The 20743-nt window shown below is 37.4% G+C and overlaps 1 protein-coding gene across 1 annotated transcript; it reads left to right on the forward strand.

The window, feature by feature from the left end:
• The first annotated feature begins 293 nt into the window (after positions 1 to 293).
• Positions 294 to 20617, forward strand: LOC306845423 (receptor-type tyrosine-protein phosphatase-like N). The gene is made up of 23 exons (XM_079378207.1): positions 294 to 417; positions 2713 to 2763; positions 3445 to 3555; positions 4258 to 4363; positions 4463 to 4589; positions 4701 to 5049; positions 5140 to 5277; positions 5391 to 5425; positions 6407 to 6690; positions 6960 to 7046; positions 8369 to 8448; positions 9089 to 9153; positions 10659 to 10868; positions 11128 to 11382; positions 12232 to 12379; positions 12646 to 12719; positions 14058 to 14135; positions 14718 to 14837; positions 14937 to 15103; positions 18263 to 18316; positions 18566 to 18630; positions 18735 to 18808; positions 19022 to 20617. The coding sequence occupies exons 1-23, from the start codon at positions 342 to 344 to the stop codon at positions 19091 to 19093; spliced, it is 2826 nt and encodes a 941-aa protein (XP_079234333.1). The 5' UTR covers positions 294 to 341; the 3' UTR covers positions 19094 to 20617.
• Positions 20618 to 20743: the final 126 nt, after the last annotated feature.

The raw sequence follows: 20743 nt of genomic DNA on the forward strand, positions 1-20743 counted from the left end.
CTATTTTCTGAGCATGTCACGTGTCTTGAATTTGTAAGCATTAAGTACAATCCCCAGACCAATAATGGCCATGATGACGTAATTTGTGTATTACTCAAAATAACTGCATTACTGTACTGATTGAGGTGCCCACTTTCCGGGTTTTCTGTCTGTCCGGTCCTCTCACCCCCTCCCTTCGGGAGCGCGCTGGTGCTCCTTCTCGCTAAACACTCATCTTTATCGCACTCTTACCCAAGTCTCATGTTTGTGGAGTTTGGCACAAGCGCAACATCACACTGCTCGCTGTGTCATCTAAATATGTCGGTGTAAACGAGAATAGGGGAAAGAGAAGCCGAGGGAAGATGAAATCGGCGCGTCTGTGGATGCTTGTCTGTTTGGCGACTGCGTGTTGTCAGCTTGGCACCGGTGATAGATACGGTACGTCAAGAGCACGAGCCACAGGTTAACTTCAGCTGACTGAATGATGCATGATTCAACTGCGGAAAACGATTAGTAATAAATATCAGCTTTTAATATGCACGCCCCCTCCCCAACTTACATTAAATGCATAGGCAATATAGACTAGATTTTCTTTTTACTTAAACGCTTACAATGTGACATTCATCATCTAAAGATGCATTAGGAATTAGTAAAAACGCGTTATGTCTGGGTTTTGAACACCTGCACACGAAGTATGAACATGCATGCAAAACGCTATTTGTAAAGTTGTTGCATGCATTTAATAATTTTGTCAAAGAAAATCGTGAGGTTGCTGTAAATGTTGACGTCGATGAGATAAAGCTTGTCTCGGGTGTGATGAATGACAGCGCTTGAAAATAATGTTTCATTATAGAGAATGTGCCTTATGTTTCAAATATTGTCTTTAAGATTATGATAAAGTAGTAATTTATATTTTCATTATTAGCATTTAGTTAATCTTATTATTTTGGCTAAATGTTTTAGCTTAAATGTTACCCGAATTGTTTTAGCCAAATGTAAATGCAATATTATTAAACTAAGTTCGTTGTGTTGGTAATGAGTTAATTCAGGATGTTCGTTTAGAATGTTAGAAAGTCTTTTTGAATTAAAAGCTTTTAAGACTTTAAAAATCTGTGAATTGTGCAAAATTAGAATTTATTTATTTGCATTATTTTTCTTGTTTATTTACTGTATTATATAACATTCGTATTCTCTGGAAAAAGGGAAGGCAGTGTTTGGCGATCTGGTGACATCTGATAACGGCATGATTCATAGACCCCACAATAACGCAGCCTACACGGCCAGTCTAGTAGACATTTATAACTCCTCCGACGCGAGCTGCCTTAGCCGTGTTAGGAAGAGTTAACACTGATTTTATTCGGGTACTATATGATTATTTAGTGTCATTAATTACTATAATTTCAACAGTTCATCAATCCTCTGCCTTCATAAACATTTTACGACTTTCAATCGCGGCCATAGTCCATTGCTGAGAGGTCTTGTTCTGTTTGTTGTGGTGTGAGAAGTCAGCACCATGGACAGCGGAAGTAGTCAATCTGCAATAGCGCACAATAGATCTGTTTGGGAACAATTGTTCTCAATTGATTTGAAGTTGATGGGGCGTATCATGTTTACGAGGGGGGTCGGAGTACATGTGTCCTAAAGAGATGTATGTTCGCCTGTGCATTGCATTTGTATTAGCTCCTCTTCTGCAGGCTGACTCACCACTGACGAGCCATCCCACGTCATTCTCATAACAGCCGTCACTGTGAGGGCACAAGTCACTCAGAAGCATACAGAACTCTGTGGGAATGTCTCATAAAGCTACGAGAGAGTTGTTGTGTAGGAAGGTGAACAGCTTAAATTGATATCCATGTGTAAAGGGTGGCAGAAGATGTGAAATTATTGTTTCTAGATTAAGAAACAATGCACAGTGAGCTCTTCTCTTGTCTTCTCTTCTCTTCTCTTCTCTTCTCTTCTCTTCTCTTCTCTTCTCTTCTCTTCTCTTCTCTTCTCTTCTCTTCTCTTCTCTTCTCTTCTCAATCTCAGAAAGACTTTACATTTATTTTGATAGAGGAGGCGTACAGCAGACTGGAGCAGGAACTCCCACTCATGTAATCAACTTTCATCTCAATGATTCAATTATGTATGACTAGTGTGTCTGCCCAACTCTCAAGTGTGTGTGTATGTGTGTTTGAGGGAGCACAAGGAAGGAAATGGAAGATTGGCAGAGTGCACATTGGTGTGCTTTCAAACAAATTTGAACAATTGGCTTGTCCTACAGGTCTTGATATTGTTTTTTTTTTTGTTATTTGTAATTCCTTTGTGCAAATCCTATTAGGGAGCATTTGTATGGAGATGCAGATGGCAAATGGAGCTGCTCTTGCTTGTTTTGTCTCACAGCATCCTGGCAAATCTTTACTAATGTCCATTATGGTGGTTGGTTATTATTCCAAATCATACTTGTTTGTTGCTATGGTGTTAAATTGACTGACAGCATCTGATAATCAATTGCACACACTGACATATGGTTCTGAAATGGTCTGATCTGTGCTTGTGGTCTGTATTTAGCTCTTTCTGGAACTGTAACTCACATCTATGGCATGTTTGTGCTGCTGTGAGCTAGTATAAATCTTGAAACAACCTGCTCACATATGAGAAGAGAGGGTCTGTGCTGGTCTATTTTGTCAAATGTCAGAAAAACAATTACCCTTTCATACTCTCTCTTCTCTTTTTCTATTTCACTCTGACAAGGTTGTCTGTTTGATGGAGGCCTGTGTTCCAGTGGTCAGGTTTGCTGGGATGGTGAGTGCTTCCATATTTTACAGTTTCAGTTTTTGACCCTTGTACAATGTGGCTCATTACTGGGGGGAAAAAAGCTAAATAATGATAAGACTTGCCGTATTGCCTCAGAGTCCCTGGAACAGTTGTGTACTTATGGCACAACGTAATAGTATCAGCGCCATCCTAGTCTTTTATATATTTTATTTAGCTTTCATGCATCAGTCTTGCCATCCTTTTGTTATTTTGTGTGTATATAATTACCTTGGTCTTGCTTCACTGTAATGATTGATATATATAGGTTTGATCTTTGACTATTTGTATCTGTTAGCTAAAGCTGATATGTGCAGTAGAGTGTGTAAAAAATCATTGACTACACAGTAAACACTCACTTTCACCAGCACCTGGTCTTACCCAATGAGTGTTCTTCAACCGTTTCCATGGCAACTGTGACATCACACAACTTCACCCTCTCCGTAGTCTCTGTTTGTCAAATAGAAGCAGAAAGAGCAGGGGTTAGAAAGTGAGATATAGAAAGGAAGAGATCCTCAGATAAACATCTATAACAAATGTGTAGCCTATTTTTTTTTGTCAGTTTGTGACTATCACAAATACATTAAATAAAAATCTGATCTCAGCAGGCAATGTCCACTGTCTATATTCCTACAAGAGATATAATATAAGGTTTCTGTATGTGTGTTACAGATGAGCTGTTTGGTCAGTGTCTTACACAAAAGCAGGAAAGATTTCGCTACAGGGTGACTGCAGTTGTACTGGACAGACTGCAGTCATTACTGCAGACGCTTATGAAGGAAGGTGAGTTTCACATGGAAATTTAAAATGCTTCTTCAGTGAACACTAAATTTCTAAGCACTTTTCCTGCTTGAAAAAATGATAGTTACCATAGCAACAACACAATATAAACACAATGGGCCAAGTGACGATTCATTCACCGGCATGTGACAGAAAATCGTCCACATGTTGCCACAGTAACCAAGGTGAAATGAATACGTAAATATATGTGTAAATGTACCAATGACATGATGCCCATTTTTTTGTCTGCATCTATATTTTTTTTTATTTAATAAAAAATACATTAAAAATGCAATTCATAAAAATTACTTAAAACACCACTTCTATGAAGAATGTTTTTAAATTCTGAATTTTTTGGGTATAAAGTTAAAAGGGCATACAAATCCTTTTTAATTCTTAAAAAGAAAACCTTATGATGATATATCACATGGACCACTGCAGACAATTGTGAATCCTTACCTTGTGAAACTCGTGAAAAGCTCATGATATTATTTTTAGTAATATGTAATGTTATTACTTAATGGTTACCACATTTTAAATTTTTAGAATCCAAAACAAATACGAAGAGTACATTTAGAAGAACTTATCTGACATGTCTTTTAAACTAGATTTTTCCTTTTCTTTATCATTGAAATTATTATTTTGTCATTTACAAACATAATAAAGCTTTTTGGTTGCGCTGAGCCTATGTGAATTATTTTGCAGGATTAACTTGGCAGGATGATGTCACCCAATCAATGATTAAGAAAGAGCTAAGCAAAGTTCCGAAGATCCCACTTTCTTCTGGGATAAAGAATGGCCCATCCACAGAGTAACTCTTACTTTAGTCATGTAATCACATTTCTCTCTATTTCCTTTTTTTTTTTATTTCACTGCATTGATTTCTTTCTGAATTTCTCCATTATCAAAGGTCTCAGAGTGGCCCTACAAACCAGCTCAAACCCAAAATTGTGCAGCCCTATATGGACTACATGATTGTCGAGCCACCTCAGTCATCTCTCCATATGCAGAGCCTGGATCCTTATAGCTACCAGCGAGTGAGAGCCCAAACACAAAGCCCTTTTGTGACACTGCACTGATTGTAGCTTGGAGCATTGGTCTACAACTACTTCTCTTTAATTTCAGCATCATGTCTTTTTGCCTTTCAGTATGGTTACCAAGATGAAGAAGAGCGTTCTTTGAACCTGGTGGAGGGAGGCAGGTACCCACCGGCCTCCTCTCGCATTAGGGGAAATTCACCACTTCCTCCATCTCTAGATAAAGATGATCAGCTTCTGCAGGATCTGATGACTCTCCTCCTTTCTTCGTCTGCACAGCCCACGTCACGTCATCGTGTGACAGCACCTCACTCCACCTCATCTTTTTTCCAGGATCTGGACTTCCCGCTTGACTACAAGGACCATAACAAGGACTTCTTTTCCCAGGATGAAAAGATCAATAGCCAACAGGAGCAAAAGAAAGGTCCTCAGAAGTATGGAGTGTTTTCTGGGCACAGTGGTGAGATAGTGTTCATGTTTTTCATTTCAAAAATCTGTTCCTAAAAAGTATTTGCATATTTTGGCAATGACTTCTGAACTCTGACCCCAGGACCTACTCAACAGAGCCTAAATGAGCTGCTCCTGCAACATGGATTTGATCTAAACCATTTGAACCCTGAAGAGATGGAGCGTCTGTTCACTGTCCTTCAGCTGCTGCAAAATGAACCAACAAACAATCAGAGAAAACGTAAGCACCATAAGATTTCACTTTTTATTGAATATCAGTATACAACTTCACACCATATATTTGGAGCTCCAAAAAATATGTAAAGTCATAACTGCTTGATTTCCTTCATTTAGCTGAAACAAAGGATTCCTCTGTGTCTCCTAAAGTGGTGAGCATCAAAATGTTTCTGCTGTTTTTAAGTGATTTAAGGCTGTACTACACTACCTGACTTAAAATCTGATTAGATTTTAAAAACACTAGACATTATACGCTCGCCGACTTGTATATTGTTACAGAGGAAAAACTGGACATCCCACCCTAAAATGGCAGAGAATCATGTACCAGACTTTCAGTTCATTCCGAAAACAATAAACTCACACAGAAATGCTTCTGGGAGACACATGACAAATCAAAACAAAATATCCTAACATCGGCTTAAAATATCAAACATGGACTGGATGGAATCATAGTCTGAAGCTATAAACTGGAGTCTGTGTCCATCATACACTATGCAAATTACTGTCAAATCTGTCAGCTCTGCATACTGGCTTTGACTCCTCCAAACTGTAAATCTGTAAAAAAGTTATGTAGAGTATTCCAGCCTTTAGTGATATTACAAGGTTGGGTTGATCTCAGTAGTAATGATATATATTACCTGCAGGGGGCAGCAATTGTTAGCTCAAAATATTATGAACATAAATATATTATATGTGGGAAACATGAGCCATGATTATGTGTGATTTGTTTTGTAGGTCTTTTATCTTTTAGGCCTCTTAGCCAACATTAGTTGATCTCTGAACACAGTATTTTATGTGCTTCAGTATTGCTGCAACATGATATCCTTTCCTCACCCTTTCGGCCCTGTTATGTCAATAATCATGGTTGGTTAAAAAAATGTCCCTCTCAAAAGCATTTTAAAGAGAAAAGACTAATTAAATACATTTTACAAGAAAATACTATTTCATTTTTCTACTTAAAAATTTCAAGTTATTTGCCATTTCTTTGTAACTGTTTGTGAAATTTACCTGCAATTTCTAAATGAATTTTTTTTCCACACTGATTTTTTTTTTTCCAGTGTACATCATACATGGAACAAATTATGATCTATAGGCAGTTAACTTGACATGGCATGTCTTATGTGCTCTATCAGATGAAGATTACAGAGGGGGAGATGACCCATGTGGTGGAGAAGGCTTCTGCCCCAGCTACAAATTCCTCCTTCAATTCTCCACTCAACCCCGGGCCCGAAAGCTCCCCCAAGGGTTCCCAAGGGGCCTCCCAGGATAACTCCATCCCAATAGGTGCTAGTGCACTAGGGCCTTCATTTCTCAAACAAGACGATGGCCGACTTGGAAAGGGAGCCTTGAGTGTGAAGCCAGGAAAAAATAAAACCAAGTTAAAGGAGGAATTTGGATACATTGTCACCAATCAGAGGTACAACTAACAGTTTAGACTGTTGGACTGAGTGTTAGTCTATGTGGGTGTTCCTTTTGTCTGAAAGTAAAGTAGTCATGTGGTATTTGTTTCCAAAACACTACATTAACGAAGGACATGGGGGCACACGTCAAACTGGCTATTCAGTGGAGAGTCTGTTTGTGTGTTGTTTTTGTGGGTTCTGTGTTAGTTTGTGCTTGTGAAAGTGTGTGTGTGTGTGTGTGTGTGCGCGTGTATGTGGGCGTATGTATGTGTATGTGTCTCTACAGCCTTCTCACTCTGTCCGATGGGGTTCATCTACTGAAGACCCTTGCTGAGAGGATCCATCTCACCACTGGCTCTTTCATCAATATCAGGTAGGCCTAGGTATAGAGCAGGGAGGTAGAAACAGCTGAGTAGAGTCCCAGATTTTGCTTTGGTGGTGGGCCTTGATTAGATCTTGAAAGTATACTAACCCCTAAGCTTTATTTAATTTACAAAGCTTGCAAAGGTATTTACTAACACTGAATTTGAAGATATGGAAAAACAGAGCCACGCTGTTTAACCTAACTTAGCTTAACAAATGGTTTATTTATTTGACATAATTATTTTATCAATGCAAACAGTCTTGATTGCTGTTTGTTGATGTGGTTAGGAAGCAAATGCAATTTTTTTTTTTTTTTTTTCTAATTCCTTTTTTTTTTTTTTTTTTTTTTTATTATTATTATTTTTATTATTATCATTATAATTATAATTATTATTTTTTTATTATTATTATTATTATTTTTTTTTTATTTTTTTTTTCTCTCTCTTGTTTTCTCTGTCCCCTGGTCTTGTCGGTCATAGTATGGTTAAATAAAAGGGTATATAAAATGTAATTAATTAATTAATAAATAAAAAAAAAAAAAAAAAAAAAAAGGCTGTGAATGATGATAGCATAACTACACATACGTACTGTCATGTGTTATCTGTGTTACTGACAGGCCAAAAAAAAAGAAAAAAAAAAAAGGAAGCAAATGCTAATCCCACTAACCCTTTTTACTAAATAAAACTGTGGTGAGCTGGAACCTTGATCTATTGTCCTTGGAGGACAGAGGGGGATGGCTAAGAGGGAAAGAATGAGAGAGAAAAGGCAATGGAATGAACTGACCACAAACGTGGATTTGCTCCACTACTTGTCCTCCCTTTATTGCTTGGATCCCAATATCTAACACACATAATCAGGATCTGAAATTAACACCCGCCAAATGCGGATGAAAATTAACTGGGGTGGGTAAACTCAATGGCCAATTTGATAAGTTATGATTCATAAATTGTCATCACTTTGCATGCCATCGCTATCAGAGTCCTTCCCCCAAGACAAAGCTTAAAAGATGATCAGCCAGTGGATGAGAAGCACCACACCATGGCATGTATTTACAATTTGAATATGTGGAAACTCACAGTGAATTTGTTTCTATTTTATTTGTTATTTTTATGGTATCTGCAAACAATGATTAACGGTCATAAAATGGAAAGCCATTCAACAATTCAGAGTCAGATTTATTAATAAGTCTTAAGGTCTAAACTTAAATTTTGATAATCTGGTTTATTTCTAATAGTATGTAGACAAATTGGCTGATGAGTTAAAAAGTTAACTTCAAACCCTGCACATAGTCATATGGGAAACTTGCATGTGATCAAAAATTCTGCTCTACAGTGTGGTTGGTCCAGCTGTCACTTTCCGGGTCCTCCCAAACAGCCAGAATTTAACAGCAAGTGAGGTGTCCGAAAAAGCCGGTAAGTAATGAAGACAATGTTTCATGTCTATTAAAGGTGATGTCTGTCACACAATTGTTTCTGAGACACAATAATGGCTCAAAAGACATACAAAGTAATGTAAAACTTAAAAGACCTGATAGGCTTTGTATTGTTGTCTTGACATAAATAGGTCATTTGGGCATGACAGAGGGTTTTTTAAATAGCAAATGGCTTTTACTTTATATTACCACGAGTTGGCACAAGTCAGGCATAAGTGTTATTAGAGGGAGGAGCATTCTGATTCTAAAAAGCATTTGATTTGAGAAAATTAGTGAGTGCAGCATTCTATGTTAATGTACCAAGCCTATATAGGACTAGTAAAAATAATGTAAATATTAACTGAACATTGCTATATTTGATCATAGTGCGGTTACTGCAGCTCTATAACAGCAATAAGCTATACTTGAATCTGTGCACTAGAGAGATTTGCCACTATTTATTTACTCATGATAAAATCCCTGTAATGCAAAACCTCTCGTGGTATATTACTTTATTCAGCAGACTGGCACAGAGTACATGTAAATGTCTTATTTGTATCAGCTTACAAAAACAATTATGTTGAGAAAACATTAGAATAAGCTGTCTATGCCTGTCTTCACATTTATTGTTTCACATGCAGTGGCTCAAAAGAACCTTCTAGAATCAGAGACTGGTCTAAAGGTGCTTCAGGCAGGTGTTGGGGAGGTAAGGAACGTTAACACAATGTCTTAACTTGTGTGCCCGTTGATTAGTCCTTTCCCACTAAGGTCTGTCTGTTCTATGCATGAGGAGGGAATATCTCACAAGACCCCAGACACCCACCCCGTCTCATTTGCTTTGTTGCTATGACAACGACATCATACGTGTCAAACTGTCAGGCGCGTTCACGACTCCAAAGCGCGCGGCCGATTGTCATCCCAAATGCTTCTCCCCTCAGAACGCAACATTCCCGCGAAACATCACGATGTCCGTGCCAGGGCTGAGCTCCGTCACCGTTGTTCGTTTCCCGCGAACTTAAACTTACCAGCCGTTACAGTTCCTAACAAAACTGAACGAAATTCAAATGTCAAACTGGCGGAAAAAAGAGCTGTACGGTTATTATTCTGCTCATCTTCGGCGGACCACCGGGCGCGAGCGCTTTCCATTCTCCAGTAGTTTATTGATTTTTTGGTGAGTTAAATTTTCTCTTGAACTTAATTAAATGTTACATTGTATTAATGTCATCTTACATTATATTAAACATGTTTATTAATCAGGTGCAAGCTTGTACGAGGCAGTAAAACAGCAAATAAATCTGCTTCTTATCCACACCTACCTCTCATTTCAGTTCACTTGATTTCTTTGACAGCGTTTTTTGCTTAGAAATCTCTTGCAGACCACATATGGCGGGAAAAAATATACATGAAAATGTGACCGTTTTTATCACAGTCTTACTCACCCTTCGAAGTCAGTGGTTTCAGGCTCATGAATCAGACTTGTAATAAATGAGTTTACTGGCCACCTTAAAGACGGGCCAGACTGTTTTTATTTGAATCTAAAACAGTAGTCGTTAAACTGTTTTCCTTGAACTGCTCAGTGATTTGTTGAAATAAAGAACGCGCAATAAAAATGACCAATCAGAATGATTTGCACTCAGAATCTCCGCACAGACAGTGATGTCAGGTAAAGATGGTTGCTGTGGCGACAAGGTCAGTGCGGTGTGCACAGGAGTGATGATGTAATGCCCTGGCTCCTGTGTGGTGGTCTGCATCATTCCAGCAGAGGACTAGGGAATATAAGGGGATTCATATATGTTGAAATGCCTTGTAATAAAAGATTTATATAGTCTTTGCCTCTGGTTTCTCTCATCAGTTCCTTGCTTTCTGTCAATTGTCATTTTAATGGCTATGACGCTTACATCAAACGTGATGTTGCCATAGCAACCAGTGACCCCACTGAGATCATACTTCCAGACAGCAGGGTGGGATGGGTAGTCCTGTTTTAAACGTTAAATCCTTTTTAATACTCGTCTTTTCTTCATGCCCCTCTTCACTTTTCCATTTCAGAATGTTACAGATGCACAGTCCTTTATGGTTCCTCTAGGATAGTAAATAGGGTTAGATCTCTTGCTTGTATCTGTTAGTTTGATGGTATCATCATTAATTGGGGCTATGGGCTGTATTAATGATTTGTGATTCATATGTTTGTTTTCATCTCTCTGTTTTTTTCAGAAGAATGATGGCCATGCGTTGCCAGTGGCAACACGTGTACGTGACAACACCCAATCGGTGTTCCTCATGTTTGTGGGTGTGGCTTGTGTGGGTGGACTCCTGGTGGGGGCACTAACCATCGCCTGCCTGCGCACCCATGCCCGCCAGTTGGCCTCAAGGAAACTGGGACTTGGACCTGAAGCAGGAAATGTGACGCATTATGAGTACCAGGTTTGGAACTGTTTGGCATGCGCACTGCATCACATCTCTGCAGTACAAACATTCTCAGCAACCAAGCTATTTTAATCCCAACTGATTTTAGCAGCTTTGCTCGTGATGGCATGTTACTGTAAGATACTTATTAATCAAATGTAATTGATTTGAGCATAAGCAAAGCAGAGCAAATTGATTAGCTGCGATATTCAGTTACCGTGAATTGCACATGCAGCATGTTCTGCAATTTGTCAGTAGACTTTTCTTAATTTCTCAGGATCTTTGTCGGCAGCGCATGGCTGCTAAGTCCTCTCTTGGAAGGCAGGACTGCGGGGTCGGAGCTGCAGGTGGTGCTGGTCCAGGAGGAGGAGGAGGTGGTGGGGGAGGAACGGATACATCACGAGTCAGCAGTGTGTCTTCACAATTCAGTGATGCACCTCAGCCAAGCCCTAGTTCGCACAGCAGCACCCCCTCCTGGTGTGAGGAGCCAGCGCAGTCTAATATGGATATCTCTACAGGGCACATGATATTGGTAGACATGCAACCCCCCTATTTACAGATGCAGAAAAAAAAGAAAAGAAAAATGAGCTTCCAGTGCATAACAATAAAGGCCTTTTTACATCGAGAATGATAACTATAAAGATAACTATATTAGCATCCACAGCAATGGAGTATAACTTTCTGTTATGCTCAGATATATAGTCTATTATAGCAGGCATACTGCAGTTTTTCGTATGGCACTTTAAATGCTTGTGCTGTTTAAGGTTGAATTGGATTCTCATTGGCTGTCAGTGTTTTATCATTCATCAGCTGGAAAAAAAAAAAAAGCTGAAAGTGATTCCGATGATATCGTTCCTCTGCTGTTGTCGTTATAGTTTTGGTGTGGACTTGCATACTCCCATAGAATTTGAACGATTATTAAAACTTTATAGGATAACACTTTATTTTCATGTGTTACACATGTTACATGTACATAACATAGTAATAACAGTATAATTACAAGTAACAAATCCTAAACCAAACCCTAACCTTTACATTATAGTAAGTGCATGTAGTTAAGTAATTTTACTCAGTACTTGTTGTTTAATTGCACTGTAAAAATGTATACACTGTACAAATGACGTGTAACTGTTTGTAGTTATAGTCCTTGGTATGAACAGCCCTTAATTTTTTCACTTTGTTTAATGCTTTGAATATAAATTGCCCTTCAGCTGCTTATACACACATTTATGCCATGGTTTTACAAAGAATGTTTTGTTTCTGTTTTAATTTTTTTGGTTTATTTAGCATTCTCTAAATTTTCATGTGTTTTTTAAGTATCACATGAATGAGCAGCTGAGAAATCAGGGGTCTCTATTCTGGTCTCTCTCATGCTTTCTAGGCATATATGGAGGATCATCTGAAGAATAAAGACCGTTTGCTTAAAGAGTGGGAGGCTCTGTGCTCCTATCAGGCAGAACCTAGCACCATCTCAGCTGCCCAGAGTGAAAGTAACTTAAAGAAGAACCGCTGCGCCGATGCCGTGCCCTGTGAGTAAGACCCCAATGTTCCCCTACCCTCCTGCTTGTCTTGAACTCCTTCATTTTCTATGTGTGTCTGATGGGTTAGTGTCCACTTTGTCTTTTTGGACATTTTTGGTGTGAACACATTACTCACACTATTATTTATACAAAAAATGGCATAGAGTAGTGCATAAGTACACAAATTGGAATGCAATCTGTGTCTCGTCACACAACCTGATTGATTTTCCCTCTTTTTAATGGATTAGGTGTGTAACTGTCAGTTGTTTTTGCAGATGACCATTCTAGAGTGAAGCTGAAGGCTGAGATTAACCCCTCCAGGACAGATTACATCAATGCCAGCACCATTGTAAGTATGTGCACTAGGGCTGGGCGCTATATGGAGTTTGTACGATATATCAATATATTCTTTATAAGCGATACGATTTAAGGCAATACCGTTTATATCGATATACAGTAGTTTGAAACAAGCACATCTGAAAATATAGGAGGACACAGACTGAGCTGCTGCGGAGAAAGTGCATAGTACAATTTGTTCTAAACATGTGACAAACTTAATATGAAGGGCTTTAAAAAAACTCATAAGGTATAGAAGGCTATAGTTTAGTTTCAGTTTAAAATGGCTCTGACAGAAAGGCTGCGTGTGCCGCTGACAGAGATACTACTCGCTCTGTTTAATGTGTTTGAGATGTGCTATTTTCCTAAATGGATAACTTACATTTCAAAGGTATATTCTCCATCTGTAAATGTTAGAAAGCCATGGAAATATTTCCATTTTGCTGTCAGAAGTGCATGAGCCTTCTGCTTTGAGATTCTCCGCTAAACTTCACAGACTTCATTGAACGAGCGCCGCCGCATTCAAGTATTTGTAGTTAATAAACAATAAATGTGACATATGTAGAATTTTAAACCTACAAGTGTATTTGTATGATAGCACTAACTGTAAAGTGACTGTAATCGGGTAATAAAAACAGACTTTTTACTCAATTAGTCTATGCTTTTTTATTATTTTAATTTTTAGTTTAGTAAATTTAAACTTCTGCTTTAAAAGCATTATTTTTGTTTTTAGATTGCAATGTTATGTTAGAATGTAATGTGATTTTAACCCTTTTTTAACATAATATATGCCTATGGTTACATTCACTTTATTTGTTTAATCCAAATACAAAAGTGTATAAATACCGAGATATGTACCGTATACCGCAAATCAGCCATAAAATACCGAGATATGAATCTTTGCTCATATCGCCCAGCCCTAATGTGCACTTGATGGTCCTCTTTGCCTTGGACCTCATCATGTGACTTATTTCTTTAGAATCGGAAACCTGACAGTTTCTGTATAATGATCTCTCTTCTGCTCTCTGTAGCTGAAATCTAAGCTAGAAATCTAAAGCTAGAAAGCCTACTTTCCTTGCATCCCTTTCTGTTACCAAGGCCGATAATCCATTTAATCCTCATAGATGTGCAAGGCTGCCACTTGTTTCGGAATCCCCTTCTCAGTCTTGCCATGGATACATTGTATTGATCTCATTCAGGATGTGTAGGTCTGGAATCCCCTGCTGCTCTGTTGTAGTCGAGAGCGAGGGATCATCAATTAAGCCTTCATGTGCCTCGGATCACATTAATGGCCTGTTGATCCAGGGTTAAGAGGGCTAAAGCACTGACCCATGACCTTTTGACTCTTTAGATCGAGCATGACCCCCGGATGCCTGCGTATATTGCCACCCAAGGCCCTCTCTCACACACCATCTCTGATTTCTGGCAGGTCAGTCGCATGTGTGGATTTAATAGCAATGTAGTCATTTGATGTAAGGATATTCAAGCTGCTTGAAAAGTAAACTACCATTTGAAAGTTTGGGGGGACAATGAAATTAAATTTTTTCAATGATATTAATACTTTTATTCAACAAGGATACATTAAATTGATTTATAAACAAATAATTCTGGGAAAAAAAGTATCACGGTTTCCATCAAAAAATATTAAGCTGTACAACTGTTATCATGGTTAATATTAATAATAGTTTATTGAATGATTTCTAATAGATCATGTGACACTGAAGACTTCAGTAATGGAGTCATTTCAGAAATTTCAGCTTTGCCATCACAGATGTAAAAAAAAAAACCTTTAAAATATAATAAAGTATAAAAGTGGAGTCTTGGTTTTGAAACCTTGGTGAACAGAGAAGTAAAAAAAAAAAAAAAGTTAAAAAAGATCTTGATGCCACATATTTGAATGTTAGTGAATTTAGACAATTTTACACAGTTCTATGAATTAGTGCTTATTTTCTGTGCATTTCTGTAAATACTGCGTGAATGGTATGTTTTGTAAGCCATGTATGTTGCTCAGATGGTTTGGGAGAGCGGGTGTACAGTCATAGTGATGATGACGGCTCTGGTTGAGGACGGAGAAAAGCAGTGTGATCGCTATTGGCCTGATGAGGGCTCTTCTCTTTACCACATTTATGAGGTTTGTGTGAACTTGATCTCATAAGATGTCCTGAGATGTTTGCTTTATGTAGTGTAAACTACATCAAATATTATGTTCACCCTTAATTATCTCACTCAGGTGAACCTGGTGTCTGAGCATATCTGGTGTAATGACTTCCTGGTGCGGAGTTTCTACCTGAAGAACGTCCAAACCCAGGAAACTCGTACCCTCACTCAGTTCCATTTCCTGAGCTGGCCTGCACAGGGAATACCCACCTCCACACGGCCTCTGCTTGACTTCCGCAGGTACTGTGCATGCTCGCACACATAGTATTTCTATTTATATATATTGTATTAAAGTATATATTACTATTTACACATCTAGGCCCAATAATCACCTGGTCATGATTGTTTGCTTTAATGGTAATTATTTGAGATGGTAAAAATTTGAAGAGTTGTAATTATTTAAATTTGGTATATATTTGAGTTTTGTTCATTTACTATTTATTGTAATTATATATTAAGATGGGCAGGGTAATATATATTTTTAAATTATACATATTTTAATATTTAAAATATTGTTATTCTTGTAATTCTTGTAACTACTACTACTATTATACAGCTGGAAATGATACATTTTTCAAATTCAGGGTAAACATATGAGTTCTTAAGCTGTTTGTGTGGTAAGTTTACATTATAAGTATCATGCACAAAAAAGGATTAAATAATTTGTTGCAATTTTAATTAGGCAAAGGTTATTGTATCCAAAATTCCATAATTGTGACAGCTCTGTGTGTCATTTCCACATCAAGTTCATAATTCCATCACTCTTCACTCTGTTTCCTCCATTCTTTTCAGTCTCTTTACCACAGTCTCTTTGAACCTCTTACCCACTCTCTGTCTCATTCTGAGAGCGATGGAGCGCAGTAGCGAGTATTGCACAGCTGTCTGTGTCATTTTTGTGGTTTGCAGCTAGTAGTCTGGTTCCAGTTGCATAGTCACAAAAATGAGCACAGACAGGTGTGGCTGCAGCAACGCTGATGAAACGCTCCATCGCCTAACTCCCCCCCTCCCACTTTCTCTCTGCGTGATTCTCTGTCGACCTCTTCATCTTAGTTTCTTTTCGTTTCCTTCTCTATGTCTCTCTCCTTTCTTCACTCATGTTCCTACATTTCATGCTTTTCGGTGTTGATGGTTGATGTTGCTTTTTTCTTACCACTCTTGACTGTGGTATAACTCTGCTCTTTTTGATCTTTCTGGCTCTCTACTGTGAAGGGGTCCTGATGTTTTCCTCTGATCTCTGTGGGTCTCTACTCTTCATAAATCTAGATTTTTACAGTGTTTGCAAGGCGACCACTGTATCGAAGTTTCTCTCATCTTTATTAATTTTGTTTTTCACAAATATCTGCAATTATTTTAAACTCAATATCTTCCACTCCAGGCACCATTTAAACTTTGTTTCATGGTTAATTGTAAGCTTTAGCTGTGCTGTGCTATCTGTCTAGAATTTTTGAAAAAAATCTAAATCTAAGCATTCGTCATCATCATACTAATCACAATCATCATAATATTCTATAAGTACTATAATAAATAATACCCAGAGCAACATATTTATATATATATTTTTGTATTTTCTGCCATCATAAATAAAGATCACAATAATTAAAGGGTTAGTTCACCCAAAAATGTCACCTCATGTCATCATTGTTTCCGAAGATGAACGAAGGTCTTACGTGTTTAGATGTCACCTCATGTCATCTAAACACGTAAGACCTTCGTTCATCTTCGGAAACACAAATTAAGAAATTTTTGATGCATCCCGTGAGCTCTCTGACCCTTCCATAGACAGCAAGGATCCTTACACAATCAATGTCCAGAAACATAGCAAGGACATCGGTAAAATAATCCATGTGACATCAGGGGTTCAACCGTAATTTGACGAAGCTGCGAAAATATATTTTGTGCACAAAAAAAAAAAAATGCTGTCTATGTAGGGTGACCAGATGAGATTGGTTGAAATTCGGGACGGGGGTTTGGGGGGGGGTAATGAATAATGAATAATAAAGATAATGACTTTCAAACGAAAGTGACTGAACCAATCATGTTTTTATTAATATAAGTAGCCTACATATACATATAATTTTATATAATATAGAAGTAACGTTAGGCTATTTTTATACTTCAAACTGAAGTTAATGAACCAAAAAAAAAAAAAAAACAAGATGCTGCAGCCAATGAGCAGCCGGCGGGGGCTGGTTGCCAGGCTGCAGGATGACTCAACCTCGCTCCACGGACAGTTTTTTATGTTTTATCAGACAATAACTATTTAAGATTTTGCTTCAGTATAATTTTCGGGACAATTAGAGCGGGATTCGGGACAGCAGCTTAGATTTCGGGACTGTCCCGAATTTTTCGGGACGTCTGGTCACCCTATGTCTATGGGAGGGTCAGAGAGCTCACGGGATGAATCAAAAATATCTTAATTTGTGTTCTGAAGATGAACAAAGGTCTTACGTGTTTGGAATACTAATATAAACACATAAATGCTTTGTTTTATAAACTTTAAAAATGAAAAATATATGTCAACAGTACAAATCACATTTAAAAACATTTAAAAAGGAAAAATTAACATATATACACACACTGCTGTACAAAGGTTGGGGTAAGAATTTTTTAAATAAATTTTTTTATTTAGCAAGGATGCATTAAATTGTTCCAAAACCACAGTAAAGACTTTTACAATGTTACAAAAAAAAATCTGTTTCAAATAAATGCTGTCTTTTTTATTTCTTCAAACAATCCTTAAACAATGTCACGGTTTTCACACAAATATTAAGTAGCAAAACTGTTTTCATCATTGATAATTATAAGAAATGTTTCTTGAGTACCAAATCTGCATATTAAAAAAATGTCATTCTGAAGAATCATGTGACACCTAAATAATGTCTGAAAATTCAGCTATGCCATCACAGGAATAAATTACATGTTAAAACAGAAAACAGTTTTCTGATTGTGTAATTGAGTAACTTTTTACTGTATCTTTCAAATCAAACCATATAGCCTTAATGAGCATAACAGACTTCAAAAACGTAAAAAAATCATACCAACCCTAAACCTTTAAACGATAATGTATATACAGTATATAGTATTTTTTTTAAATAAAGTTTATACAGATTTCTATAGCCATTTATGTAATTAAAAATGTAGATATGTAATTAAAAAACTATAATGTTTGTTGTTTAACACGTCATATTTGCATTAAGGATTTTGAATGATCTTCTTCAGCAAACCTTTATACTGCATACACCTTTATAGTGTCATGTGCATTCCCGTGCACAGCTGACAGAGATCGACATGTCATGACAACTGCTAACCGTAATTTCACTCAGAACTAAAAAGCTAAAACGATTGCTGCCTTGCAAGCACTGGTATTTCCTTCAGGAAATCTCTTTTTCTGTCCCTCAGGAAAGTCAATAAGTGCTACCGTGGCCGCTCCTGCCCCATCATTGTGCACTGCAGGTATTTTTAACACGTTGATGCATTTGTGCATTTGAGCAATTAAAGTTTTTTAATTAATTGAAAGATAAAGGAGCATAGTTTGATAAGATTTAAGAAATGCATTTTATTAGGAGTTTTGAAATAAAAACAGTATTCTTGTTGTACATGGAGTACTGCATTGATTCTGAATGTACTGTATGTTCACAAATGGGACATAAGATGTTTTATCAGAGCGTACAGTATTTCTCACAATATCACCCTTCTGTGCAGTGATGGTACAGGCCGGACTGGAATATACATCCTGATCGACATGGTTCTGAACCGCATGGCTAAAGGTCAGCACATGATGGAAACTTGTAAAGCTTGTGAAGATAGAGTTAGTGTTTAGGAAAGTAGGGCACACTGAAAATTGTTGTTTGTTGTTTTGTTTTCTACTCAGGAGTAAAGGAGATCGATATTGCTGCAACCTTGGAACACATTCGAGACCAGAGGCCAGGAATGGTGCGCACCAAGGTAATGAAGGACAAAACAGCAGAGCTGAGTCCCATATCAAAAATCAAAGCACTATTGTACCCATAAAACAACATAGTATCAGCGAGACTCTTATTCTCCTCAGTTGCAGTAACTGCTGTATATCTTTTTCATTGGTGCTGATAGTGTTATTAAAAGAGTTGGAGTAGTAGATTGTGAAATAGAAATGCTGATCTATGCTTTTTCTCTTCTCAGGATCAGTTTGAGTTCGCACTGACCGCTGTGGCTGAAGAGGTTAATGCTATTCTCAAAGCTCTACCGCAGTGAAACAAATGCCCATGACCGAGCAGGCACACAAACGTATACATACACACTCATAAATTACATAGCAACTACATGCATGTGTGCATACATGCCTTATGTGGCCACTGAGGTTAGTATTATGTATGTGCATGAGTAATCAACTAGTCAAGTATTTCTTCTACACTTAACTACTTAAATAACCTAATTGCAAATTGATTTTCCTTTCGCTGAAATGAACAATCTTACTAAATCCTTCACTTAAATCAAGTCACAGCTAAAGTGTGTTGGGTTGCACTGTGCCCAAAGAGGGGTGAGAGATTTTATTGTGAAATATTTTAATCTTTATGGTTCTTGTTAGAGTCATGCTTTCCACTAGATAAAGATCCACTTTTTTGGTGCCAAGTGCTAAACTACAAGAGTTGTGAGAAACTATTTGTGCTGCCTTTTTTTGCACAGCAGATTCTGCTATTAGCAAATTAAAACGACAACTTATGGCACTTGTATTTCTGAATAATATTAAGTTAAATGATAAAATAGGTAAATATCTGATATAAAACATTAAAATTAATATCTGGGTAATCTGGGTGAGCCTTTATTATCATTTTAAATCTAGATTTTTTTTATTTTAGAAGAATATTTTTCTGTTTGTGATTAAAACAGAAAAATATTGTTATATTAAATAATACTTGTTTTCAGTTACAGTACTTGACTTCAAAATTATTCAGTGCATACCTACTCATTTTTGCTGCTTTCCTGCACTTAAACACTCAAAACCACATATCCCAACCAGTTCTGCCCAATATTGCCTTCCTACAGCATGCAATATCAAATCTCCTTTAAATTAATGCTCACACACACAAAAATATACTACTTGGAGCTATATTTAAGCTCTTCAGGATCTGATTTCTTCCTTGCCTTCACTCTTGGTAACAAAGATGTAATTATCTAAAAGGAAGTGCATTTCTCAGTGTTTGCTTTTTCTTACGCGGCCCTCTGTTTCACCGTGGTGATGACTTAGTCCTGTTACGTACACTTCATCAGTATTATGTGAGTTTGCTTCACAATCCTCTTGGTTGTTGGGGGAGGGAAAACAAAGTGTCATGAGCATAAGCATTGCTGTAGTCGGGTCTCATGTTCAACTTAAGCCATGTGTAGGCTTGCATGGAATGTGTGAATTTCCATTTTACAGTTTTAATCTATTACACAGAATTATGACAACTGCCCGCACAAGCAGAACATAATGTGGAAAAAAAGTGCACAGATTCCATTGAAGCCTACTCACGTGTCTACACTTCATCCCAGTTACTCCACATTTCTGTGACAAATCCATCACACTCAATTTTGTGAGAACTCCAAGTCAAATGCTGATGTGATAGTAGGAATTTAAAGTGGAAGAAGTTGAATTTCAGATCAGATTCTGGAGAACATGCTGATCTGCTGTGGGAATTATGGTGAAACCAGACAAAGAGATGGTATTCCCTCTTTTCCTTTTCTCTCTTTCTGGTTATTGTGATCAGCTTAAATGTTCTATTCCTCTTGCAAGCCAGTAAAAAATAAAAACAAAAAATATATCTATTATATATAAATATATAATAGAATTATTTAAAAAAAATATATATTTTGTATCTTGTGATAACTAATAAAACTTACTTGTGAAGTGATGCAGCAGCATCA

This window comes from Barbus barbus (genome assembly GCF_936440315.1).
Source record: "Barbus barbus genome assembly, chromosome: 25".
Lineage (NCBI taxonomy): Eukaryota > Metazoa > Chordata > Actinopteri > Cypriniformes > Cyprinidae > Barbus > Barbus barbus.

Coding starts and splice junctions, on each gene's coding strand:
- LOC306845423 (XM_079378207.1), top strand. CDS start 342: ATGAAATCGGCGCGTCTGTGGATGCTTGTCTGTTTGGCGACTGCGTGT. Junction 6,691..6,959: donor TACATTGTCACCAATCAGAG/GTACAACTAACA, acceptor GTGTCTCTACAG/CCTTCTCACTCTGTCCGATG. Junction 18,317..18,565: donor CCCATCATTGTGCACTGCAG/GTATTTTTAACA, acceptor CCTTCTGTGCAG/TGATGGTACAGGCCGGACTG.